Raw genomic sequence first — 26402 nt, 5'->3', positions numbered from 1 at the left:
CGGTGACACTGCGGGCTCTGATTGGCTGCGCCGCATCCCCGCCGGTTCCGGCTGCGTCAGCGCGCCGAGATGGCGGCCGCCGGCGGGGGGGACAAGGTCTCGGTGCTGCTGCCTACCTACAACGAGCGGGAGAATCTGCCCCTCGTCGTGTGGCTGCTGGCGCACACCTTCCACGAGAGGTACCGGCGGCGGGGGAGTGTGACGGCGGGGGAGCGGGTATTGGTGGCGGTGTGACGGCGGGGGGTGGGGGGGGACACGGTACCGGCGGCGGGGGAGCGGGTATTGGTGGGGGTGTGACGGCGGGGGGGGTTTGGGGGACACGGTACCGGCGGCGGGGGAGCGGGTATTGGTGGGGGTGTGACGGCGGGGGGGGGTTTGGGGGACACGGTACCGGCGGCGGGGGAGCGGGTATTGGTGGGGGTGTGACGGCGGGGGGGGGTTTGGGGGACACGGTACCGGCGGCGGGGGAGCGGGTATTGGTGGGGGTGTGACGGCGGGGGGGGGTTTGGGGGACACGGTACCGGCGGCGGGGGAGTGTGACGGCGGGGGAGCGGGTATTGGTGGGGGTGTGACGGCGGGGGGGGTTTGGGGGACACGGTACCGGCGGCGGGGGAGTGTGACGGCGGGGGAGCGGGTATTGGTGGGGGTGTGACGGCGGGGGGTGGGGGGGGACACGGTACCGGCGGCGGGGGAGTGTGACGGCGGGGGAGCGGGTATTGGTGGGGGTGTGACGGCGGGGGGGGGTTTGGGGGACACGGTACCGGCGGCGGGGGAGTGTGACGGCGGGGGAGCAGGTATTGGTGGGGGTGTGACGGCGGGGGGTGGGGGGGGACACGGTACCGGCGGCGGGGTTGTGACGGCTTAGGGTGTACCGGCGGGGGGTGACGGCGGGGGTGTCTCGGCTGCCAGAAACCCCTGGGTGCTCGGCTCCTGCCTACCGGAGTGACAGAGGTCGTGAAACCGGGGCCTACAATTGTTTGTTTTAAATTCTCGTTTCAGCGGACACAATTTCGAAATTATCATCATAGATGACGGAAGCCCGGATGGGACACAGGAAATTGCTAAACAACTGGAAAAGATATATGGATCAGATAAAATAGTGAGTTGTATATTCTGTATTTCTTTCATTTTAATTCTGTTGGAAAGTACTTGAAGTCCGTAGAGAACTGGAACGGGGTCCCTGGACTCTGCACTTTCCTTCCACCTCTACACAAATAATTTAAGTTTTTTCACACCGCTTCAGCCGAATGTGAAACGACAGCAGTCCGTCAGCTGCATAGCAGCGTTATGGACTAACATGCAGAACCATGGGCTACTGTTTGCACAATGTTTTCAATATTTTGTGCGTTGCTGTGCGCTATTGAGTAATGGATAGTGGTTGTTTGTGCACTTTGTGCGCGCCTGAGGGAAAGATGAGGTTTGGATAAGATTTAATTTCATTTTAAGTGACTGCAGGAATAGGGAAATTGCAAAGATGAAAGCTAGTCTGGTCTTGTGATTTATTTTTAATCCATCTAGTTGCATTCCTCAATAACAGGGCTTTTATTTAATATATTACTGTATAACCGTCAATTATATGTAACACAATACTGTCATTTATTCAGTCTTTATGAGCCATTAAAGACACTTTTTTTTTGGCAATAGAAGTTTTATCATAGAGCGGTGTAAAAACCCACTGTTCAGTTTGCTGGTTTTGTGCTGTAAGCAGTGTCAGGCACTTCCCTGATCTATTACTGTGTAAATGTAAGATTTTAAAAAGTATTTGTGAATTAAGTGCCATTTATGGAGATTGTTTTAAGAGCAATGTATATCAGATGTTTCAGAGGGTTTTTTTTCCTTTGTTTTTTTTCTTTTTTGATACCAGTAGTAGAAAAGTTTAAAATAGCTCGCCCACCTTTCCGCACTGCTCAAGAGCCTAATTTTGAGGTTTAATCTGTGGGCCAGCCCTGTAGCGGTGCTGAGTAAGCAGACCTGAGCGGGAGCGTGTGGCGGCTCTGCCACAGCTCACACGGGTGTTACTGCAGAAGAGCAGGTCAGCTCGGGCTTTGTATTAGGTGAATTTTCTTTGTTTCCTGATAACTTTATTTTTTTCCTTGCCTGAAATTCTGTTGTTTCCTGAGCGAGATCATCACTCTGATTTGTGCTCAGGAGTCGTCATCGAAATAACTCCGCAGGGCTTCTCACTTACTGCATCATGCTTACTGAACATGGTGTGTAGTTAACTTAGGGACGGGCAAACATGTTCAAGGAAGCAGGTGAGGAATCAAAGTGATTTTTTTTTTTAAAAATTAGTGTTCAATTTTAACTATTTCTTAAAGAAAAAAACCCCAGAAGCCAAAATAACAAATGAGGAGAAGCACCAGTGATTACTAACTCTTTCATATCCATGACCTGCTCTGAATCACATTACTTATGACTGCTCAGATAATGCATAAAAATTAGCCAAGATTTAAAAGTCAGATCTAAAACTTGTTCCTGAAGTACATTTCGATGCCTGCTTAAATATCTACCCTCTCCTTTGCAAATGCTGACTTATATCAAAGGCACTTTAGGAAGAGTTTAAAGATAAATTACTGCCCTGATGATCTACAAGTTCGATTCCTCTTTTGTTAGTGGTGGCACCCTACTCCCCCCGCGCTTCACGTGGCCCTGCAGGAGCTGAGGATACTTGGCACAGGCTTAAAGCTTGGTCGCTCATATCCTGAAAGATAAATAATATTGTTACATGGTCATTATTCATGGGTTTTATCTATATGCACGTGAAAATCTTGACATTTCATATTCAGTACTAAAAGTATGCTAAATCACTCTAGGAAACTCGCTGAAATATTTGCTGTTTGTGTTTGTCATTCCTTAAAAGTAATGGAGGCTGTTGTTCAGATTTCTAACTGTATTTCAGATAGTGGAATCTGAAGAAATCCTTTAGTTACTAAGATGGTGCTTTTACTTTTGTATTTTTACTGCAGAACTACTAAGCCAGTCTTCAGACGGGTTTGGTTTTAAGTATGACCTATCAAATATCTGTTTAATATAATGGTTTGTTTCTTCTGTATTTTGACAGATAAGTTTATTTTTATATGTTATCTAGATTTCTAAAAATGAAAAATACATTTAAAAATACTTTTATACCTTGAAGATAGTGGCTTTTAAGGTGTCACTAACATGAATTAAAACCTGTATTTTGAGTAATATATGTATATTTTAATATATCCTGCAGCTTCTAAGACCCAGAGCAAGAAAGTTGGGCCTCGGTAAGTCCTTATTAACTCTGGTTAGTACGAAAAGAAAAGAAAAATATATATAAAATCTGCTGTATTCTTTGATTCTAGTGTATAAAGTTCCAGGGAAAAAAATTACCATAAAGCCCAAAAGCAGAAATATGTTTTCATCAAGTGTTTTGTAAGTGAACAAGCTTAAAAACCACGCACGTAAAAATCACAGAGTATTATTTGTAACAAGTTTCCCGCAACCTCAAAGCTGAAAACTGTGGTCACAGCAATTCTGTACAACTGTGTTTTCCTGAGAGCATCATGCTGCTTCTCTCCCTCCTGTACTGCAGTCGCTGATTACAGAACGAGGGGTCTAAACCGAGAAAAAAAAAAAAGTAATCTTTTTACAAGAGGAGCTGCTCTATTTGTGTGGAACCTACTGACCCCGAGGGGACAGTGGTACCTTCTGTGCAATCTACCCATGTGCAGGAGGCTTCAAAAACTGGCCTGTGGTTCGTGCAATCTCCCGAGAAGGCTGGGGTGTTTTTCTGACACGTATTTGGACAGAGCTCTTCACAGTTAACCCTCTTCAGTGTGAATTATGATTATAATTAAATAAAAAAATACATATCTGAGAGATGTGCAGAACTCAGACTACTGTAGTATTGTTCCACCTATTAACTGACATGTGAACTGAAGGTTTTGAAGTACATTGCAAAAGTTACTCGTGTTGCAGAAATCTCCCTAATTTGGGAGCCAATCTTGTACTGCTGAGATTGATGGTTAAAATCTGCACGGAATAATGCAGGACTGCAATTCTGTAGCTCTGATGCTGTATTTCACAGAATATGTAAACCAAGTTTGTCATTATTTGCTTTACAAAAAAGCCGATATCCTCAGAAGTTGTAAATTACATTAAAACTTGCAGTATGGAAACTACTAAAATAGTTCCTCAACTAAAGCAGAGCTATTTCCCTCTGTTAAGATTCATGTTGTATCCTTATCCCTCCTCTCTTATAACGGGAATGGAGAAAATTATAAAATGCAGTACCTAATTTGATTTATTGCCAATCATTATCTGCCCTTCTTGCTAAATGTCCTGGCATCCCCCACCTCCCTGTGCTGGTGAAACATTTGAGGTGTCTTGTGCACTGAGTACTGCAGCTACCTAATTTCTCCAGTCCACTGAACAAAAACAAAATCCTAATTTTGATACTGAATTGTCTATTTAAGTTAACCTTTCTCTACTTCTTTCCACATCCCTCATTTATCTAACACTCCAAAAAGCTTACGTATCTTTATTTTTGCTCTCTGCCTTTTTACCCTTTGTCCTAATTTGGCCAGTATTATGGATTAAAACTGACTGAATTTAAATTTTCATGTACCATATCTACTAATCACGCACAGCACACAAATCTGTGATGCTCCTGCTGTGTAACTTTGCAAACAACATGGAAAAGAAAGGAAAGACGGTTGTTCGTTAACCAGGAGTTCAGTTTCCTGTGAGGTTGCCTGCTAAGGACATTGGTTGAGAGTGTTTTGTTTTCAGTTCTGTCTGTTCCTTATGAAGTTAACAGAAAGACTCATGAGTAATTTGGATCACTGAAGAGTATATGCCAGTCTTTAATCTCTGCTGTGCTGTCCTCGGAAGCAGTGCTGCCTTAGAACCGTATGAATCGGATCGGAAATTTGCATTATTGAGGAAAAGTGTAATAGCAAAACTTGTTCCAGCTCTTACCAAGGTAGCTACACCGGTCATACCGGACGAATAAAATGAAACAAAATCCAAAGGAAAAAAGGCATCTTCAGATTAGGTATAGAATGTAATTCATGGTGTCAAGGAGAACAAAGTCTATATACCACTAATAATAAATTCTGAGTCTAGAAATGAGGGGGTTTTAAACTATCAGTGATTATTTTGTTGCCTGTGTCCTATTTCTAGTTTTCTTTGGCTCGTAAGTGCCTGTGGTGCTTCTGAAAATGATATTTCGAATAGTGACCCAGTTATTGAGTCATGTTTCTGCATTTCTAGAGCAGTAGGGTTTGCCAAGGTTTGTATTTATAAAGTCTAGTGCTGAAATTGTAGGGAAAAGGAAAAGTAATTTCAATGTTTAATTTTATAATTTTATTTTAAAATAAATTTTAGGACTTTTTTGTTGGTCCTTTCCTAGTATAACTTAAGAGATTTTAGAAAATAAGTGAAGACCGTGGCTAGAAGATCGCCTCTGTTAAAATAGTGAGGGAAATTATTTCTGTACTGTTTTCATCAGGCACTGCTTATATTCACGGAATGAAGCATGCCACTGGGAATTTTATTGTTATTATGGATGCTGACCTCTCTCACCATGTAAGTCTCTATTTTATGTGCTGTCTTTTTAAACTGTTATAATTAAATTTTCTTTTTTTTTTAAAATCCCCACCCCTTCCTCTTTTCTGATCTGTTTTCCTTCCATTTCAGCCAAAATTTATTCCAGAGTTTATCAGGTAGGTGCTGACTGTAGTATGAGAGGAGGACTTCTGACGTTTCTTGTTTCATAGTAATATTTGGAAGCTTTATATTCGTGTATCAGCTGTCTAGCTGTAGTCAGAAAATTGTCAAGGCAAGAATTTAAATAAAACTGATTAGACCTCATTAGATTAGTCCCAGAATAATCCCCAAAAATAATTAGTTCCTTACTAAGTTTAAAGTAACAGACTATGCGTGCTAAGTAGTTCTCTTCCTGGTAATGGTTGGTGAGCTTCGAAAAGCACATACACAAATGTCATCTGCTAATTCTAATGATTGCCTCATGTGTCACGTAGGGATATTGAGCAGAGGACCGTGTCCTCAGTTACTGGTGAAGTACTTCTCTCCCTCTTGCCTACCTCTTACCCTCCTCTCCCTGAAACAACTCGGTTGGTGGGAAATGGGCAGCAGGCTGACCCTCGCTGGAGGCTGAGGGCAGCACCTGGCATGATTTTCACCTTTCTTGCTTGGTGGTACAGGAGGCCTAAAACTTTAGATAAGGTTCTGCAGCAGGGTTTGGACTGAGGAGAGTTCCAGACCTGTTTTTTTTTCTTAGTATGGATTTGTGTAATTTAAGTATTTCAATCTATATTTTAAATCATTGTGTTATCTTTTATATTAGAGTGGCTTTAAAAATGGCTAAGTTGGTGTTTATAAATTATTTATGAAGTAGGCTATGAAATTCTATGACATAGTTGGTAAAAGATAATCATAAGACTCCCTGAAATTGCTCTTCGTAACAACAATTAACAGGTTTTCAAATGCATAATGCTTATAACCATCGTGCTGTTGCTTTCCTCTCTTCTGTACTTGTTTGTTCAAAGGTTTGTAAAGTACAGATTTTGTACTAAAAGAGTGACTGTTTGCAGTTTGAAATTTGTACTACCCTGATACAAATATTCCTCCTGTTTTTCTGATAAAAACAATTGCTTATAGAAAGCAGAAAGAAGGCAATTTTGATATTGTATCTGGAACAAGATATAAAGGAAATGGAGGAGTATATGGCTGGGATTTGAAAAGGAAATTAATCAGGTTAGTATTTTTCTAGATATTTATACATAAATCTGTTATTTAGAAATAATAATTCAAAGTATTCAACTCAATCTGCGTGAGCGGAACTGACTCCTCAGTCAGTAGTATGGGGTACTGCAAAGTTATCCAAACTAATCGCAGCATGCATGATTTGCAAATTCTTTGGTTAAAACCCACCAAGAAAAAATGTAATGATACGACTAGGTTTGAGAAACGGGTTGGAAGCATGGACAAATCTGCATGGCATCTGGTTGGGACAGTCTTTCACCTTCATCGTCCACAGAATGAGCTGAGACTATGACGCTTTAGTCAAGTTTAAAAGACACATTTAGTTAGCTTTAATAGCTGCAGTGGTCCTTTCCCTGAACAGTAGATCACTTGCTAAATCCCTCTGTTGAGATACGCTAAGAATTGTCTGGCACGATCAACGTCAATCGATGATTACTGAGATCGTACTGGAAGACAGTTAAAGTGCACACTAGGGAGAGGTTTCACCCAAAAGCAAAGAGGAAAACTCTGTCGAGGTCGTATAAGCATATGGAGGCTGGCATCTCAGGTTTGCAGGGACTTACACGCTTTGAGGAGGTCATCGACAAGTTTCTGCATAGTCTTTCTTACCCCGATGTAAGAGAACAGGCATAAGTTACAGCTGATTTATAAGTTACTGTAAAGAATTAGGAGCAGAAGTTGTGTTACCAGTTTGATCTGGAGATGGTACTTGGATTTCTCTGGGTGTTTTAATGGCTGGAATAAGTGCTCATCTTTTTGTGAATCTAAATAAAATATCCACCCCAAAAAAGGAAGAGAGCTACATGGACATTACAGAGGAATCCTTTTATTAAATACTGGACAAGGTGAAGGACTTGCACATCTTACCAGTGTGTAATATAGCCCTCAGCAAGATAGTCACGACTGGCTTTTTGATCTCACGTTTTTCATCAGTGGAGCTTATTCTTATCACACTACGAAAGCGGTGTGACCCAAAACTGAACCTTGATTTTCTAAATGCGAGTCTCACATTTATCCAGGAAGCATTTTTATTCTCCGTTTACAGTGAACATTAGTCAGAAGAAAAATGTTTTGACTGTTGTCACATTTATTTCTTTTGTATTGTATTAGTGTGTAGTAGTACAGGCAGCCCTACCATAAAGAACAAGACTGTAAACCTAATTTCTAAAATTCACGGTTGTCTCCTTCACAGAGAAGTTCAATAATCTACTCATCTACATTTGAAAAACAAAACGTTGGGGTTTGATTTCAATATTCTATGATTTCTGTTTGTTTCTATGAAACATGAGAAATATAGTTGTTTCCTATTAAGCAATAAAAGGTTTGGGGTTGGGTTTTTTTGGTAGTAGGATGATATTTACTTTGTAGAAATTCTGGAATTGTGTACTGAGCAATTTTGACGTTCATGTTTTTTTTCACAGTCGTGGTGCCAATTTTATAACTCAGGTTTTACTGAGACCAGGTGCATCAGACTTAACAGGGAGTTTCAGGTATGGGTCTTGTTTCCAATTCATGAAGTTTATTTGAAATTAGGAAACTGCTGCTGAACAAGGAACTGGAGTAAGAACACACCTTCTTTACTGAGGGCTATGAAATCCATTTGAAAGGGTGTAAAAAATAGACTAGACTGCAAGAACTGTTGCTCCAGTGACTTTGTTAAAGATTCTTTAAAATAGTAATGATACGAGTGAGTGATTACAGTTAAGATTCGTGCGCACTATCTTGATTTCTAAAGTTTGGCCATTGTGCTTCAGGTTTCATTTTCTTTGTAATCGTTTACAGGTTATACAGAAAAGAAGTCTTACAGAAGCTAATGGAAAAATGTGTTTCTAAAGGATACGTCTTCCAGATGGAGATGATTGTCCGGGCAAGACAGTTAGGATATACTGTTGGAGAGGTATAGTAAAAGTATAAGTATATTGTGCTTTCATTTAAATGTCAATACAGATTACTGGGAGCATAGGGCATTTTGCGCATTTCCAAGAAGAAGATTTTTAAATCAATATAAAGAAATTACATATGTAGAACTCTATTTATCCAACCTTTCCAGGTGAATACCCGATCTGAAATTCCAGTTACTTATTCCCACGGCTGATACACTTCTTGGATCCTTCCCTCTTCCTGTTGCCATTTCTTTAGCTGCACACAATTTTACAAAATTCTTCAAAGGAGGGAAAGAAGTCAAAATATACCATGAAGTTGCTCTGAGCCTTTTCCTTCCTTCTTCATATTGTACAGACATCTCTAGTTAGGTTTTTTCAAATGGTTTTGTTTTCTCCAGCAGCCTGATTCTATTTCACATTTATTCTGTTCTCTGGCATTTATTGCCTTGTTATTTTCCAACTTTCCAGCTATCACAACTTTCCACTTCTAAACTCTTTGAATGTGCTGTCTGCAATCATTCAAAAAGAACTCCAAACAATTGTGAGATCCTGTATTTCCAGCAGTCCGATTGCTGCCTTTTAAGTTTTATTGAATTGCTCTTGCTGGTGCCTTTAAAGATGATTCACTGGAGTTCTCTCTGCAGCCAGATCTCAGAACCAGTTCTTCATCATTTTCACAACTGTGAATTGTCAGAGAATTCGGTTGCTGGTAGTCCTCTCTCTAAACCTTAGGTATTGAATTTCTCTGTCAACATCGGGTAGTGTTTTCACACAGTAAAGCAAGCTCTTTTCTTCCACCTGTCTTGCTTATGGAGCAACATCACTATCCTGTCCATAGCTGGAGCTTGACCCTAATTTCTTTGGTCTTCACATCCAGCCGCATTCACATACTGCTTTCTGATACTGCTGAATTAAATCCTCATCTGTCTATACATCGAGATACTGAAATCTAGGGTGAGAAGAGGTTTTATATACTATACATTTTTAAAACAGTAAAATACACTTCTCTGGCATTAAAAAATGCAATCTCGGGTTCCTTATTCCTCTTCAGGCTACTGCTGCAAAGACCTGTTTTCTGTCTATTATTTGATCCCACCACTCATTTATTTCCATGCCTCTCCTGGTTGTATAGCATCAAAGACAAGATATTCCAGTTCAAAGCCTGGCAGACAGTCTTCACTAGTGTCTCCCAGTCAGTGCTGAGCCACGGGCTCTGTTTTGTGATGGGCCAGTTAGACCGTCCTCTGCAATCCATCTGTTCCGTTCCCAGGTACGCATCGTCTTCCCTCCTCCTTTGGTTTCTCACATGTGGGAGGAGTTCTCCAACATCTGAAAAGTTGCTTCATTATTCTGCTTCGGCCTCGTCTTTAAGATTTCTGTTGTGATATTGATAACAAACTTGGCAGTGTTCAGATTGCTGGCACAGGCCTATAAATAAGACTGTTGTATTTTTACTGTTCCGTGTATCACCTCTACAATGTGACTTCCTGGGACAGGATAATCTTCCGTTATGTTTCAAGTATATTGATACAGTATTTCCTGATCAATACTTAAGATCCTTATATATTCTATAATTATCTAAATGGTAAGACTGACATTCCAGAAGAGGTGACACTTGCATGTCAAAGTCCTGGTTTGTGGGTGTTCCAGCTCTACAGGCAGAATAGGAGTTTTTATGCAGTTGTAAAATGTAGACAGTTGTGAGGGTAAAATATTTCTTAAGCAAAGTTGAAAATGAAGGTTGAGATCTGCCAGTCCAAAAGGATCAACTAGATGATGAGATGAACTGACACAAGCTATACCTGAATAGTCTTGTAGGCACCTGCTTCACTTTGCTGAACTTCTTCACCATATGCGAGATGTACTGCGGTACGTAGAGTACACCCGTTTGGAAATCCTTCCTTTAAGAATAATGGTAGAACTTCTTATGCAAGAAAGGCAGAGTCTAGCAACAGCACAGGTGGTTAATTGTTATGCTGAAAGGAAAGACCGGATGCCTTTTATTAGGTGAGATACTAACCATTCTTTCATCACTTGTTGGGAAATGTCACTTCTGACATCCTGCAATGACTGAATGATTTCGGTCCATGTCCCATAGATCAGCTGTCTGTAGTTGCCAGGACGCTTACTGGGATCATCAGAGGCACCCGCCTAAGAAAGCCAAAGTCATTGCTAAGCCTGCCTGCATGCCTTTATAGGTCTCTTCCTTACTGCCTTCTTGCCCTGGGTTCTCTCCTTCCGTGGACTGATCTGCTAGAGTTGTGAGAAATCCTCAGTCCTGGCACAGATGCAAGGGTGTGGTGATTTTTGTGTTCTTCTTGCCAGATGATTTCTGGTTGAAACTGCCAGCAGAACACTAAGCCAATTCTTTAATGAATTTTGCAAATGCAATTCTTTAGTTTAGCCCCTGAAGTATTTCAATTTTGCACACAAACATATATGGAAATTCTTGACTCTTCTAATGTCCTGTCATATGTCATTTGTACGTGGTCAAATTACTGACAAGCAGTATGTTCCTACCATTTTACAAGTAGTGAGTTGATCTGGACAGTACGATCGCTTAAGTAAGGAAACCAAAATTAGTGTGTTAAATGCCCTTCGATCCTGTAAATAATCTATAAAACGGTCAAAGACTGGTATTACTTTTAAAATGTGCCCTAACTGCCATATTCAGCTGTCATCTTCCAGCTAGTGGTGAGGTTGTGCAGAATGCTGTTTCACGGTGGTGGGATATTTTTGCCTTCCCGAACCACTGACTCCAAGGTACTGAGTTTAGCTAACAAGGAAGGTGGTGGAGGTTCATTTTAATGCCCCGGGCTTTTAGTGCACTTAAGCTTTTAAGTTTGTTCTGACTGCTGTATCCTCCAGCCACTGAGTAATGTCTTTGGATCACCTTTAAAGGTGATAAACCAAATAATTTCATGCTCCCCAGCTATGGGGCATCATTAAAGCCAGTGGTAAGAGAGCTGACACAAAGGAAGCCAATCTGGTGCTTGCCTTCCTCCCTTGTCTAAACATGCTGTAGTTCAAAGGCCATTCTTTTGTTTACAGAATATCTGGTTATTTAGGTTTTGAACCTTAAAAATAGTTTTGCTTGTTTCAACAGGTTCCTATTTCATTTGTGGACCGTGTCTATGGAGAATCTAAACTGGGAGGCAATGAAATAGTCTCCTTCTTAAAGGGACTCTTGACCTTGTTTGCTACAACATGATAGTTTATTCCTAAATTAACTTTTTAGAAAACCACTTTCTGATATCTTGTGTAGATTTTAATATATAATAGCAGAAGCCTGATAATTTGCGTGGTGACCAGAAGATCTGCTATAAACTAACAGTTAAATGAACCACCGATAGTAAACTAAATATATTGTATCCCCAAATGCTCCTTTCAGAATAAATGAACTGTATGTTAAACTAAAAACTAATAAAGACTAATGCTCTATTCTATTTTTGTAAAAATAATGAAGTCTTAATAAAGAACACAAAGCCAAATGATCTTTTGCATTTAAAAATGAATCGTTGTTCAGCAGAAGCTAAAGATTATTTTGAAATAAAGACAAGCAAGGACATAAAAAAATGACAGAATTTATCTTATCTTTGTTCTGTGGTTTGCAGATAGTATTTTAAACATATACTGATTGGTTCCCTTTCTTTCCTCAGCACATGTATAGATGTATCTTAAAGCAGATACATAGAATGGTTTCTGCAGAGCGGTAATAGCTTCTGTAGTTTAAGAGGAAATACAGATGAGTACAGTGATGTGTTCTTTGTAAAATAGTTCCTAGACTGGAAGGAAGGAATATTCTTTGGGTAAGAAAGAAAATTGTATGTATGGAATAAGTTTGTATTCTGTGTGTTTGTCCAGAAGTAGATGATTCCCTTTTCCTATTTTCTTCAGAAACTAAACATTTTTAGAATCGATAAAACAGGAGTACAACATCTCACCCAGCTTTAGGGTGACAGAAGACCCAAGTCACCTCACTGAAGACATTTGAGAAATTTTTTCTTATGTCAAATAACCGTTTGCAATGTAAAAATCTGTATTTGTTCCAGATCCCGATGAACAAAACACAGCCAGAGTAAATCTGGGGTTTGTTCCACTGTTTGATACAGCGAGAACTCAGAAATCATGCAGCCCTTGCAATCTAATATGCACTTGGGGCAGGGGGGGAGAAGTAAGTGGGAGGATGAAGTTATTCTGATAAGAGCTTTGCATAGATATGAAAAATATGTCATTTTTTTCTCTTTTTTTTTGGGGGGGGGAGGTGTTGGGGGTAGTAGTACTGTGGATACCTGTACCAGAAAATTAATGGTAGGAGAGGAGAAGCAACAAATGCCTTAAAAATTACACCTATTTGGCTTCTATTTGCCTGCATTCCTCTAGTACACTAGATACAGTTGCTAATATTAGAAAAAATTTTAGGAAGTCTGTAGATAAAATATTTCAAATAGTTGTGATAGTGACAAAAATTAATTAAATAGAACTTTAAAACAAAAGTTTCTTTTCTAGTGGACTGCTTTAGAGATACTCCTTTGTTCTTTAGTGATGTTGTACAGATTCTGATATTTTTCTCCTTTTCTGAGTATTCAGAGCAAATGTTTCATATTTAATTTGCTTTAAAATGATTAAAAAATGCAGCTGTAGGTTTGGAATCTACCTGTAACTGGATTACAGTGACTTAACTATACATTTTGTGACATTTGCCTGTACTTTTCCAGCAAATTATATATAATTTCATTTGGTGCAGGCTAATCAGATCTAATAATATATACAGAAGTAAATCTCTGGGTCTAAAGGGCCACTGAAATATCCAGTGAATAGCTATCATCTAGTTAGGTTTCATTTGGAGGTCTCACGGCCAAAATCAACATTTTAAGTTGAAAATAGGTACAAAGTTTTTAATGACCAAACAGTGAGTTTTTAGATGTTTATTCAAATTTACATCCTAATGAAAACCATTTCCAAGAATGCCAATTGAGCCTCAACAAGGTCATATTTTTCTCAGACTTTTATGTAGGGATATATAACTAAAGTCCATGATATTATTCATTATCTAATTGCTGTGAATTAGGGTTTAGCTCTCAGAATGTGCATGCCTACTTTTTAATTACGAAAATTACCTGGTTAATTACTTTTATTTGTCTGAATGAGATGGTGTTTGGAGGAAGGTGCTTCTACATGTAATCTAAGATCATACTACATGGTGTACTTTGCGTGCTGTGGTATGTGGAAACTTTGAAATGGGACTGGGCTATATTCAGGTTTTAGATAAATAGGCAATATTTCTAACTATGCTTAAAGGTAATGGTATTTAAGTTATCAAGGAGGAACTGCTGTAAAGAAACAAAACCAAGTGCTTCATGGCATCAGGACACAAGCAGACACTCTACAATGCTACCTGAAACAAGAAAAGGTCACAAGAGTGGAACTGATTTGAATAGCCTGCACCAAGCGACCTGCAGGAAGCGCTATTGAAAGGAACTAATACATGGATCCGGTGGAAAGAAACAGAATTAAGAACATCCAGGCTCTCCCTGAGTTAGTGGGATACACACACGCGCACGTATTTCATAATATATATCACAAAAACCATCTGGGTTTTTTTTTCCCTAGCAAAAAGACTGTATATTTCTTTTTTTTTAAAAAAAAAAAAAGGGAGGGGGGCTGGGCTGCAGATAACTCAGTGAATGTTGAACACACTTTCAAAGTTGTCTTAGAGTAAGTTTTAAAAGCCTGAGCTTCAGAAGAGGTAGCTGTTGTTTGTGCATTTGACCCTCGATGAACTTGTAGAGGGGAGAATCACAAAATAGTATGCTGTTAATGATGAGTTAGGAAAAAAGAAAAAATAAAACCAAACCAAAACAGAATCTGCCCAGAACTGGCCTAAATCCCCTTTCTCTTCATCCTTTCCCACGTCTCAGCCTGCGGTACTTTCTTTCCAATGAGTTTCTCCACTGAGGTGACTAAAACCATCTGGTTTTAAAGTATTTCCCGTCTTGGAGCACTTAGATGTGGCGCTGCAGAACCTCACCAGTACTCAAACAGTGTTCTGTACGTAGGAGAATGCTGCAAAAACAAGCTCTAAGACAGCATTCTATCGCTGGCCTTTTCTCTTGCATGCCCTGCTCTGAGAGTTCTTGAAAAATAGGTATCATAATACAGTACCCAGTGCTCAGAGCCCTAACAGAGGTCCTTCTTTAATAAAGCTACTATCTTTTTAGCAAATAATGGGAAGAAATAGCCATCAGTTAGTGCTGCTTAAACGGGTTTTTATTTTAACATAGAATCACAGAACGGTTTGGGTTGGAAGGGACCCCAAAGTTCATCTAGTTCCAACCCCCTGCCATGGCTGGGGACACCCTCCAGTAGATCAGGTTGCTCAGTAGAAACTCTCTGAGTCACCTGAATTTGTTCTCAGCTTCTTTTAATCAAACCTCTTTGTATTTGAAGATCACCTCTGTAAGTTCTTAACATAAACCCCAAAATTTTAAAAGAATATGTATTGTAGGGGAAGAATGGCTTATAACCTAAGGAGGAGGTTAGGAAGGAATGGCTATACTATCTCCTACAGCACTCAACAACAGATGCAGACTGAAAGCAAGGAAGAAACACAGCTAGTATGATCTTTGCCCAAATACACCGGCGGTCAGCAATACCGGGCCTTTTCAAGCCAGACGTCAAGAAGGTCTGGACCTTTTAATGGTTCCTTGTGTTTTCTAAGAAGTTGATTGCTTTCTGGATCCATTTAAAGTTTTGGCTTCTACAGCATCCTATAGCAATAGGTTCAACAATTTTGATACATGTATTTTGTGAAGTACTTTGTTGATTTTAAGCTTACCGCCTAGTAAGTTCATCAAATATTCTCAGTCAGTGGATTGAGAGCAGCCCTGCAGAGAAGGACCTGGGGGTCTTGGTGGATAAAAAACTTAATGTAAGCTGGCAGTGTGTGCTCGCAACTCGGAAAGCCAACCATCCCCTGGGCTGCATCCCCAGCAGCATGGGCAGCAGGCGGAGGGAGGGGATTCTGCCCCTCTGCTCCTTTCTGGTGAGGCCCCCCTGCAGCGCCGCATCCAGCTCTGGGGCCCCCAGCACAAGAAGGACATGGACCTGTGGGAGCGGGTCCAGAGGAGGCCACGAATATGGTCTGAGGGCTGGAGCCCCTCTCCCGTGAGGACGGGCTGAGAGAGTTGAGGTTGTGCAGCCTGGAGAAGAGAAGGCTGCGGGGAGACCTTACAGCAGCCTTCCAGGACCTGAAGGGGGCTGCAAGAAGGCTGGAGAGGGGCTTTTTACAAGGGCATGTGGTGACAGGACAAGGGGTGGTGGCTTTAAACTGAAAGAGGGTAGGTTTAGAGAAATTCTTCACTGTGAGGTGGTGGGGCGCTGGCACAGGCTGCCCAGAGACACTGTGGATGCCCCGTCCCTGGACGTGTTCGTGGCCAGGCTGGATGGGGCTGTGAGCAACCTGGGCTAGTGGAAGGTGTCCCTGCCCATGGCAGGGGGTTGGAACTAGATCTTCCTTAAGGTCCCTTCCAGCCCAAACCATTCTGTGATTCTAGTAGTCTATGTTTCCTATTTCTTGTTTCCCATTTGCCTTTTCCTATTGTTCTATAGACCCTGCTCATCCCCTTATCGTAGTCAGTCTTGTCTTTTTAATTTCCTCAGACAGAAGCCACACCACACATTGCTCTTCCCAAAATGTTAGTAGCAGACTACAGTAGAAAAACAGTTCTACTCTAATCTTTAGAGATCAGGTGGCTAGAACTCTGTAAAATATCTTAAATATTCATGTACTAGGAATTTATGTAGTGACATTTTAGTTTTCAGTTCCTTTCTTAATACCACTGCAATACTCTACGTGCCTTGTTTTGGCCACCACAAAACACTGACTTGACATTTACAGAGAATTTTTCATTTTATGTCCTTGGTTTTACAGTTCCACATAAATCAGCTTTTCTTAATTACATCCATATTCATTTCCTATGAAGGCACAAATACTCGGCTAATGTACTTTCTCTATTATACTTTCTTAGGAATCTCTGTCTGCAAGCACTCAATTATTTGGCAAGAACAGGAGTTTTAACTCCTTCGTGGCTTAAATCGGTATATATCGTGGATATATTTGGTTGGGCATGTTTACTGAAGAGGGGGAAGAAGGTAACTCACATTTCGCACCAGTAATATTCACTCTCCCCTGAACAGCAAACTGACTACCTCCACTGGCAGACAGGCAAGGCTCTGGGAAGAGCTCTTGTTCTGTTACCATGGGCTAGAGATTCAATGGGATGTACGAAAACTTACACAGCAGGCTCAGTCGTTCAAATCCATTAGAACAGTCAAAGCATGTGCTAAACTTCAGGCATGCAGTCCCAACAGACATGAAGTTAAGAATGGGCTGTGGAGTTTTGCATGGCATACCATTAGGATTATCCTTGACCTAAGTTTGGTGCTGGCACTCCGGTTTGAGAGTGCTTCTGAGTGCACGTCCCCTGTCAGAGCTCTGCTGAGTGAAGTGACTTAAGCAGCCCTGTATTAGGGTGCAGTTTTTGTCAGACAATCTGAAGCCCCTGCTGTGAGATGAAACACATAACGAGGGGCTACTAAAATTGATACCACCTCTTGTCCAAGGACTTAGCGCCTGATCAACTATGCTACATGGTGGCTGGACTGCGAGCAGCTGTGGTCTCCTCACGCCCCTAACACCCTCAGCAGCCCTGCCTCAGGGCTATGCCATACAGGTTCATACCCTGAGGTATGGATTTTGTCACTCTTAGTCCTATGAAGGTTTAGGTATGTAATTCACAAGGCGAAGCAGTTTAATCCCTCTGACCTAGATCATTGTGATTCTGAAGCTGGGATAACCACCTCAGACAACCAAGGCCTGGTTAGTGTATCCAACTGAACGTGAAACCGGTATCAAAATCAGATCCCTAGCTTATCTGTTTGGGGTCTTGTGGAGAGGATTTGTCTGATCTGAGGTTGGAGGGAGTTGGCTTCAGTTTTGGCTTGTGTTTCTTTTTTTTCAAATCTGAGGCTTTAATCTGAGCCTGCAATAAAGATGCACCTACTTGCCAACATAAGCACTATAATAAAACATATTTTCCAGTGGACTGTGTAGAAAGCCAACTGCAAGGCTGCACAGCCTTCTGCATATCAACAGGAAAAAATAATGATGACTAATCAATATTTATTTAAGGGTCTATCAAGATTCCAAGTATAAGCACGCATTGAAATCTTGGCACAAATTAATTAAAAGCCAGATTGCCTACTGAGTTCAATACATTGATGACTTCAGCAACAGCTTTTCAACAGTAAGCATTCCAGAGCTGCAGGCAAATTCTATCGTTAGGATCAGTATGAATGGGATAAACACAGACGAGAGGGTTGCTTATCAAACTTTGTCATTGGTTTACGACGCATTACCTCCAAGGTGCCATGCTGTACAAGACATGAAGAAAGAAGGTAATCACAGAACTTCTGTAAAGCACAGAAACTTTTTAAGCACCATTTCCTCCTCAGTTCCTGCCTCATTTTACCTTCTGTCTTCAGACATGGTGGCCACGTATAACTTCTTAAAGATTGTGGTTGCTACTGTTCAGGGGGAAATATATTGGCACCAGACCGAAGGAAACTGAATTGCAACTTTTAATCCAAAACTAGATCTGAAAGCTCAGCCCTTGAGAGAGTGATTTCAACAAAGCAGCAGTGGGCAACGATAACAAAACAGAAGGTTATCCCTGCAAGGTTAGTTGCACAGACTGTTCAACAGAAATCAGTACTATGGTGCATCACAATAAAAAACCAAAGCCCAACCTTTTGTTTGGCTCACAGGCTTCTTTCCTGTTTCTGCAAACATGTCACACCCCTGGGAGGTGAACCCAGACAAAACCACAGTGGAGAACTTCATGTTTCCTGGGAAGCTGAGGATGGTTCTAGCTCCTAAAATGCTGTGCTCTCAGGAAGGGGAAAATCCAAACACTAGATGATACTTCTACTTTCGTTCTAGAACAGGAAAGGACTCGACTGATATACAGTCATGGCTTAAGAACACTTTGGGGTCTTCTGTCCCACTGCTTCTGTGCAATTACTCGGGGGATACCCAGGAAGAAAATAACTACATTTACTTACTACATGGTGAATTTCAGGTCATGACTGAATGTGTCTGGAGGGCTCTCGTTCCTAGTCCAGTTTTCCGTTCTGCTTGCTCTTGCAAAGAAGGCACATGGGTGTACTTTTGATGGGCAGATCCTGTCAAAATAGTTCTATTACTTATTGGACAATGCAGGGGAAGTTAAGAAGACAAGCTGCTTGTCAGTGATAAATTACTGGAATACTGAAGTTAGGTGATTTTTCGATTTTAATCAACATATGTCATTAAGTAAATCCTGTTTCTGAAAGCATTGACAACACCTTATATCCACAGGAAGAATGCAGTTTGTCATGGCAGTGCAGCATCACCTCCAAGGGACATGATACTTGACAGACCAGCTCCCAAGTGAAATTTGTGTTGCATATGACTGATAAACTTGTTACTGGTCTGACTAAGGGATCAACTTTCCTTTCGAGTCATCCCAACCATCTTGGCAAACCTATCCTAAGTAGCTCTAATCACAGACCTGCTCAATACGAGCATGAGCATCTTCTTAAAAAACAAGGAGGGAAGAAGGAGAGTACTCCGTGCCAAGGGATTGTTCTTCCCTGCTTTCACCTTGACACAGACTAAATTTGGTTCCTTCCTGGTGACTTTTCCCGAAGTCGTCTTCATGGAAGAAGGTTAGAGGGTGCTGACAGTGATGAAGTGGTAAGCAGTGTAGGAGCTAGATGGCTTAACGGGTCTTAAAGATCATTGTGACACCAGTGATCTTAATGCCCCTGGGGATTAACTTACTTGTACTTGTTATATAATTAATTACATTAGGTGCTTACAGCTGTGGATAGTTGTCTTAATTATTCTGCATTTGAATAAAAACCAAACATAATACTGCTGCTAAATTAGTAGTTATGGGTGTGGGCACAATTTTGACCTGAATCAGGAGAACACCACATGTTCAATTACACCTGTTCAACTTGGGAGTGCAAATTGTCTCCCCTTTGCTGTTACATGTTGTCCTGGTTTCAGCTGGGATAAAGTTAATTTTCCTCCTCGTAGCTGGTGCAGTGCTGTGGTTTGGATTTAGGATGAGAATAACGTTAATAACGCACTGATGTTTTAGTTGTTGCTGAGCAGTGCTTACACCAGTCAAGGACTTTTCCAGCTTCCAGTGCTCTGCCGGGTGCACAAGAAGCCAGGAGGAGGCACGGCCGGGACAGCTGACCCCAACTGGCCAAGGGATGTCCCACACCATATGCCATATGCCATCATGCCCAGCATATAAACTGGGGGAGCTGGCCGGGGGGGCAGCAATCGCTGCTCGGGGACAGGCTGGGCACCAGTCGGTGGGTGGTGAGCAATCGCATTGTGCATCACTTGCTTTGTATATTATCATTATTAGTAGTATTATTACTATTACTACTAGTAGTACTATTTTACTTTATTTCAATTATTGAACTGTTCTTATCTCAACCCATGAGTTTTCTCACGTTTACCCTTCCGATTCTCTCCCCCATCCCACCATGGGGGAGTGAGCAGGCAGCTGGGTGGGGGTGAGTTGCCAGCTGGGGTTGAACCACAGCAAATATTCAGTCTCTTACAATGCTATGATCGTACTGATTTTTCTAGTGGCCATAGTCTACTGTGAGAAACACCACCCACTTCTGTAATATAAAAACTATATTAAGAGTATTACCTACTTCTGTATCATTTTGTTCACCTCCCTCACTCTGTACGGGCAGGAAGAAAATGGGCTCAGGACTCCTTTTCTCCTTCTTGCCTGCTGCTTGAGTTTTTACCTTTAAAATCAATCTTTTCATAAAAACTTTGTATTATTCTCATCTTTCCTTTCTCACTCGCTGTTAACAGCTCTTGTACTGTGCAAACCACCATGAAAACTCTCACTGAACTAAACGAGAACGAGATCTTGTCCATCATTTGAGGACTGCTTTCTACACACACCGTCCCATCCTTCCCCCCAGTTTTTTCAGCCCTGTCATTGCAGACTTTACCCCAAGGCAGGCAACGGCTCACATTTGTTCCAGCTTCTGCTGGTACATTATCCTTCCCACCTGATGTTTGCTCCCTTGCCTTAAAAAATGTTTGCCTGCATCACCCATCTTGGGCACTGAGCGAGTATTTCTGCTCTTCTTCCTACCCATATCTAACTGAATTCCCTCCCACACCAAACTCCAGTTTCTGAACTCTTCACAAATTGTTTTGGCCCTGATTCTGGACCAGGTACCACCACCATGGCTGGAAATGCTGTTTCCAGCTGGAAATTCTTTGATATCATTGATATTGAGGAATTGGTTAAAGTCTGCATCTTCAGCTGCTCTGGCCACCAGCCTAGCCTGGAGGCTTCTTCTGGTAAGCACCAAGTAACTACAGCAAGAAACAAAATTACTCTGACACTTACACTCGCAGCCAGGGTCAGGACATGGAGGGATGTCCAAAAGCCTCTTCAGGTCTCCTGCCTGGATTCCAACTACTTCTGCTTGTGCTACTGTATCCTTTGCACGTGTCTTCACGTTGTGTTCATTCCCTTAAGTATCTATCAAATATAATTTCTATTTCCAATTGCATTATCACGTTCCGTTAAACTCAGCTCCTATAACCTTTGGACACTTCTCACTACGTTTCCTCAGATTCAGCCCTTAGATTACAAGCTGTATTTTTACATTTTTCACTTGCCGTTGTATTTTCTTTGAACTTTCTTTCCTACATGTAATAAATCACTGCTGGAGCCCTGCAGCCTGGTGGTGACAGGAACAGCCAGTCAAATGGGACAATCCTCTCCGACCTTGCCCATCTTCTGGGCATAACCGGACAACCCAAGAATTTGTCTTGCAGCCTCAAGTGTAAGTCGGTGCTTGCTAACCTCCACTTCTCTGTTACTGCAATTGATTTTCTCAGATAAGTACCCTTCTACACAACCAAGAGCGTCATACGGACGTACAGCTCTCAGCAGGTGAGGCAACTGCAGTAGTTATTCGTCACTTCAAGCCTTTTAGAATTGTTGATCGTCCTGGGTTTTTTTCTTCTTTCAGAAAGAAGGAAAGTTTGTGTGACAATACTGTATTAATGCAAACACTCCTCCCTTTCTTCTAAAATTTAAATTGAATTTAAGAAGAAAACAGAAGTCTGACCAGTAGGAGACAGGTTAAGAAAGTAAAAGTGTGTTATAATGCACCACTAGTAAGAGATGGCCGAAAAGTGGTCAGTGATAAAGCACAAATAAAAGAAGTCTTGAAATAGGACAGTCCTAAAGTTCGTTTGGGGTTGTGTGCTTTAAGTCGCTAGCGACTGACCTGGCTTAGGCGGCCGTGAAGTCAGTTGATAGCTTCTGAGGACAGTACTGACTGAACGATGTTTCAGAAATGTTTTCCAACATACTTCCCTAAATGCTCAGTCAGAGAAAAAAATATCTACCCTTGGAAGGCAAACTGAAGTTATTCTAGAAAAAACAAACCAGCTTCCTTTGCCTTCCTGCGCTGAGAGGTATTTCGCATGCGCATATCGCAGAGCTTTTAAGTACCTGAGTTCTAGAAGCCCTTGTAACGCCAACGCGCGGCTTCGCTCCTGCAGGTAGGTTTTGTGTATTCCCGTTCCGTTGTACAAGGCAGACGCTTTCCGGGACTCCCTGAATCTTACGGCCACTAACGTGAAGATACCGCGGCAGGACCTGGTGAAATACAGGCGGGATGCGCAGGCAGTGACGACGAGCGCGCTTCTAAGTTCTGCCGAACGGGGAAGTATTAAAGCAAGCTAACAGATACGCTACAACGCCACGCTCTTCATAAAAGCGGTTCACGTGAACTGCAACCAGCACGGCGGCGTACACATTCTCAGGGTATCAGTCACTTGAAAACATAGGAGATCCTTGACTTTTGTGAAGCCTAAGTAATTTGTAACAAATTTTCTATGCTTTTGCACCTCATGCACAAGTTTGGAAACACGGCCTTTTCTTTCCAGCATTGTCCGGCTTAACTGTAATACGCGTCGCTCCGAACCAGAAAGGTTTTGAGGGCCGAGGACAGAAGGAATTACGCTTTACTTCATCCTTCAAGCGCCTTGTGTATTTCTGAAGTAACAAAGCCATCATTCCCTCTCACTTGTGGAGGTTTTTTTTACCGTGCTGTGGAATCGGGCCCCGTGTGCGCGTTGAGGAGATCTCGGGCGTGTCTGCCTCGGTCCCGACAGAAGAATCGCGCGTGGAGCCTCGTCACGATGCCGACGCCACCGCCCCGCAAGGCCGCGCGCGGGGCCGGCCGCGCGCACGCACGAAGCTCACGGGGCCCGCGCCCGCCGCCGGCGCTCACCTTCGCGGAGTCAAGCGCGACCGCGGTAACCCGCGGGTGCAGGGCGCGGCAGCGCTAGGCCAGGCACGCCCCTCCCCCTCCCCACGTTCCCCGGTCCGTCTCGTGACGGGTGACGGCAGAGCCCGGCCGGGCGCGGCCCGCAGCTCGCCTCAGGCCCGCGGGGGCCGCCCGGAGCCCGGCGGGCGGGAGCGGCCCCCGCGGGGCGCCCGGCTGCGCTGTCCATGGTGTGAGGGGCGGCGGGGCGGGGCCGGGCGGGGCGGGGCGCGAGGCGCGGGCGGGAGCGGCGGCGCCGGCGGCGGCACGAGGCCGTGTGCTGACGGTCGCGCGGTCACGTGCGCGCACCGCCGTCACGTGGGCGCGCGGCTCGCCAGGCTCGTGCCCCCGCCCCGGCGGCGGAGGCCCCCTCCGGGCGGGATGTAGTCCCGGCTGGGGGAGGCGGAGGGATAACCGCGCGGCGTCAGCTGCCTCTCGGGGCTCGGCCGCAGGGCGCGGCGCCGCCTAGCGGGGCCGGGGTAGATCCCGCCGCCGCCTCCGGCGTCCTCCCGTCTCTCTCGCGAGAGCCCCCCCCGCGCTCGGTGGGGTTGTGTGACCCGCCCGCCCGCACCCGCCGCCGGTGCCCGGCCCCGCGGGGCGGGACGGAGGCCATGCCGGCGGGAACCCGCCGGGGCCCGGGCCCCCTCCCCCCCGGGGCGCGGCCCCCTCCCCTCCCGCCGGACAATGAGTCCCGTATGCTAATGAGAGTCTCGCGTCACTTCCGCTCTTTCTCGGCCGCCATCTTGGCCAGGGCAGGTTCTGGGCAGGAGGGACCCGGCTGTATTGTCCGCAGGGCGCCCAGGGAGCCCCCCCCCCGCCCCGCCGCCCCACGCCCCCGCCCCGGGCACCGGGCGCAGTGAGCCCGCCGCCGCGCCGCCGCCCCGCGGGGCCCGCTCTCCACAGGCCACCCCCCGCACACTCGCCCCCCCGCCTCGTTCCCCCCTTCCCCCCCCCCCCCCCCGCCGCCATCCAGCCCCCTTTGTCTCCCCCGCGCCGCCGCCGGCTCCGCTCCGCCCGCCCGCCCAGGGACCCGGGCGGCGCCGGGGAGGCAGCGCCGGCACCCCCACCCCCGGGCAGCGGTGCCGGGGGAGCGCCCGCCCCCGCCGCCGAGGAGAGCCCCGGCCAGGTAGGTGTGTGCGTGAGTCCGCGGTCCTGCCCGGGCGGGGGCAGCCCCCGCCCGCCCCCTCCTCCTCCTCCTCCTCCCTCCTCCCCTCGGCCCGGCGGGGCCGCGGCCCCCGCGACCCCCGCAGCCCCGGCCTTGGGCGGGAGCCCCGCGCCGGGGGCTGCGGAGTTGGCGGGCGGGCCCCTTCCCCCGGCCGCACACGCGTTGGAGGGGCTCGGCCGCCTGACGGGGCCGGCTCCGCTCCGCCCGGCGGCGGGCACCGCTCCTCCGCCGCCACCCTTCGCTCTCTCCCGTCCGGGGCCCGCGGGGCAGACGCGGCCCCAGCCCTCCCTGCTCCGTCCCGGGCGCGGCGGCGGGGCCGAGGGTCGGCGGACGGGCCCGGCACCCCGACTGGGCCAGCGCCGGAGCGGGGCCGGGGAGCGGCGGCGGCCGCGGGCGATGAATGGGGAGCGGCCTCCCGCGGCGGCCGGGCGGCGCTGCCTGCGGGACCCGCCGTCCTGCGCCGGGCACCGGCCGCGGGATGGAGCAACGTTGACTCACCCGCCCCTCCTTTCCCTCCCCTGGGCTATGGTTACCGGCGCCCGCTTCTTAGACAAAGGCGGGGGAAACCGAACCCCGAAGCCTCGCTCGGCCGCCGGCAGCGGCACCCCCGTGCCACGGACCCTATTCCCGTGGCGGCCGCAGCCTGGGGGCGGGGGGGGGGGTGGGAAGCGGGGGGCGAGGCTTCCACTGCAAGTACCGCGGGGTACGCGGTGCCGGTGGTGCCCCGCACCCCCGGTAAGTCGGTATTGTTGCTCCCGGTTTATGGCCGTGGAAGAAAAATACCAGCCCCCACCCAAAATGCACCGCAGCCCGGCCGGCGGCGCGGCGGAGTGCGGGAGGCAGGCGGCAGGGGGCGCCCTCCCCGCGGCGGCACCGCACGGCCCCGCACCGGGCCCGCCCCGGCACCGCACCGGCGCCACCGCACCGGCCCCCCCCCAGGCCCCGCACAGGGGGGGCTGCCCCGGCCTCCCGGCCCCGCAGCCCCCCGGCCCCGCAGCGGGTTCTCCCGCAGCCGTGTCGGCGGGGCAGAGCCGGGCGGGAGGGTGGCGGGAGGTTGCGCAGGGCTCGCAGGCGGCGCGCCGGAGGGTGGCGGCGGCGGCGGCATCGCAGCTCGGCCGGCGCTTGCGGTGCCGTTTGCGGTGCGCGTCCCGAGCTCGGGGTGCCAGGCGCTGCGGGAGCGCCGGCGCTTGCTGTGGGGCCGGGGTCGGGCACCCGGCTCGGTAGGCCTCGTTTGTCGGACGGACTGCAGCCGCTGGGTAGGGCTGGGAGAGGTCTTCGTTCCTTTCACAGAAACACCCCCACCCCTTTTTTTTTTTTTAAGGTTGCTTTCTCCAGTCACCTTCCTGTTCTTTTTTACGGCTGTTCGCTATTTCTGTTTGGAGGTGCAGGGTGTATTTGAGGTAACGGAGGCCCGCGATCCCTACCTGCCAGGGCAGCGCGGCCCGAGCTCAGCCGCCCTGCCCAGCACCGCCTGTGCGTGCTGCGGGCCGCCCGCCCTGCTTCCTCTCGCAGGCGCGCAGCTACTTGAAAAACTTCCACCTGGGGACTCTGGGAACTGTAATAATTACAAGTTGCCATCCTTCTGGGTGAGGAAGATGGATCATCCCGTTTAAAAAGCAGAAAAGCTTTTTTTTTTTTTTTGGTTTTAACAATAAGAAACCAGCTTGGCTCCTTTTTAGATGGGCATTTGCAGATGTTGGGCAGTAATTTGATATCGGCAGGTCAACATCTGCCGTGATACATGTTGAAATCTTGAACGTTAAAAAGAGGCAACAGAAGAGAAACGTACTATTGTTAATAAAGTATCGCTTGGGGCTGATGGGTTGTAACGTGATCGTTACCTTTCCTGAAGGCTACTACAGCAAATACTTAAATAAACCTCAGTCAAAACAGAGGTGTCCTTTTTGACACACAACAAATAACTTGTTCTCCTCCAGAAGTAATACTAAGCTAAATGTTTTCATATCATTTTTTTAATCATAAGCTGCCCTTTACTAAAATTAGCATTATTTCTTAATTTACTCTTAAAAATGTCTTTTTGGTATCTAATGGAAATGAGACGCTTCCAGTGTTCGGGGACAACTCTCCGAGATCACTGCACACTGATAGATTCTTAGTGCCCCATTATTATAAAAAAATAATAGGGTTTTTTTGTT

At 45.5% G+C, this 26402-nt stretch overlaps 2 protein-coding genes and 1 long non-coding RNA gene across 9 annotated transcripts in view; 2 read left to right on the top strand and 1 right to left on the bottom strand.

Annotated features, from left to right (window-relative positions):
• The first annotated feature begins 24 nt into the window (after positions 1 to 24).
• DPM1 (dolichyl-phosphate mannosyltransferase subunit 1, catalytic) lies at positions 25 to 12133 on the top strand. 4 transcript variants are annotated; one of them, XM_064465236.1, is made up of 10 exons: positions 27 to 179; positions 1000 to 1099; positions 3218 to 3251; positions 5480 to 5556; positions 5668 to 5693; positions 6652 to 6747; positions 8178 to 8246; positions 8539 to 8653; positions 10450 to 10646; positions 11746 to 12133. In XM_064465236.1, the coding sequence occupies exons 1-10, from the start codon at positions 70 to 72 to the stop codon at positions 11804 to 11806; spliced, it is 885 nt and encodes a 294-aa protein (XP_064321306.1). In that variant the 5' UTR covers positions 27 to 69; the 3' UTR covers positions 11807 to 12133. The 4 variants fall into 4 exon arrangements, with proteins under 4 accessions (XP_064321307.1, XP_064321306.1, XP_064321310.1 ...); XM_064465237.1 differs by lacking the exon at positions 8178 to 8246 and having other exon boundaries at positions 25 to 179; XM_064465239.1 differs by lacking the exon at positions 10450 to 10646 and having other exon boundaries at positions 32 to 179.
• Positions 10529 to 22983, bottom strand: LOC135315686 (uncharacterized). 2 transcript variants are annotated; one of them, XR_010375161.1, is made up of 3 exons: positions 20427 to 22983; positions 18765 to 18884; positions 10529 to 10615 (listed from the first exon to the last, which is right to left on the bottom strand). It is a non-coding gene; the product is annotated as an uncharacterized LOC135315686 (long non-coding RNA). The 2 variants fall into 2 exon arrangements; XR_010375162.1 differs by having other exon boundaries at positions 21146 to 22983.
• Positions 22984 to 23814: 831 nt separating this feature from the next.
• ADNP (activity dependent neuroprotector homeobox) overlaps positions 23815 to 26402 on the top strand; it is a 32603-nt gene continuing 30015 nt past the window's right edge. For all 3 annotated transcript variants that reach the window (XM_064465229.1, XM_064465230.1, XM_064465227.1), the window contains exon 1: positions 23815 to 24207. The gene's annotated coding sequence lies outside the window, so the exon portion shown is untranslated. The remainder of the gene's footprint in view (positions 24208 to 26402) is intronic.

This window comes from Phalacrocorax carbo, chromosome 14 (genome assembly GCF_963921805.1).
Source record: "Phalacrocorax carbo chromosome 14, bPhaCar2.1, whole genome shotgun sequence".
Taxonomy (NCBI): Eukaryota; Metazoa; Chordata; class Aves; order Suliformes; family Phalacrocoracidae; genus Phalacrocorax; species Phalacrocorax carbo.
The sequence above is the reverse complement of the archived record's forward strand: the minus strand, read 5'-3'. Positions and strand labels throughout refer to the sequence as shown.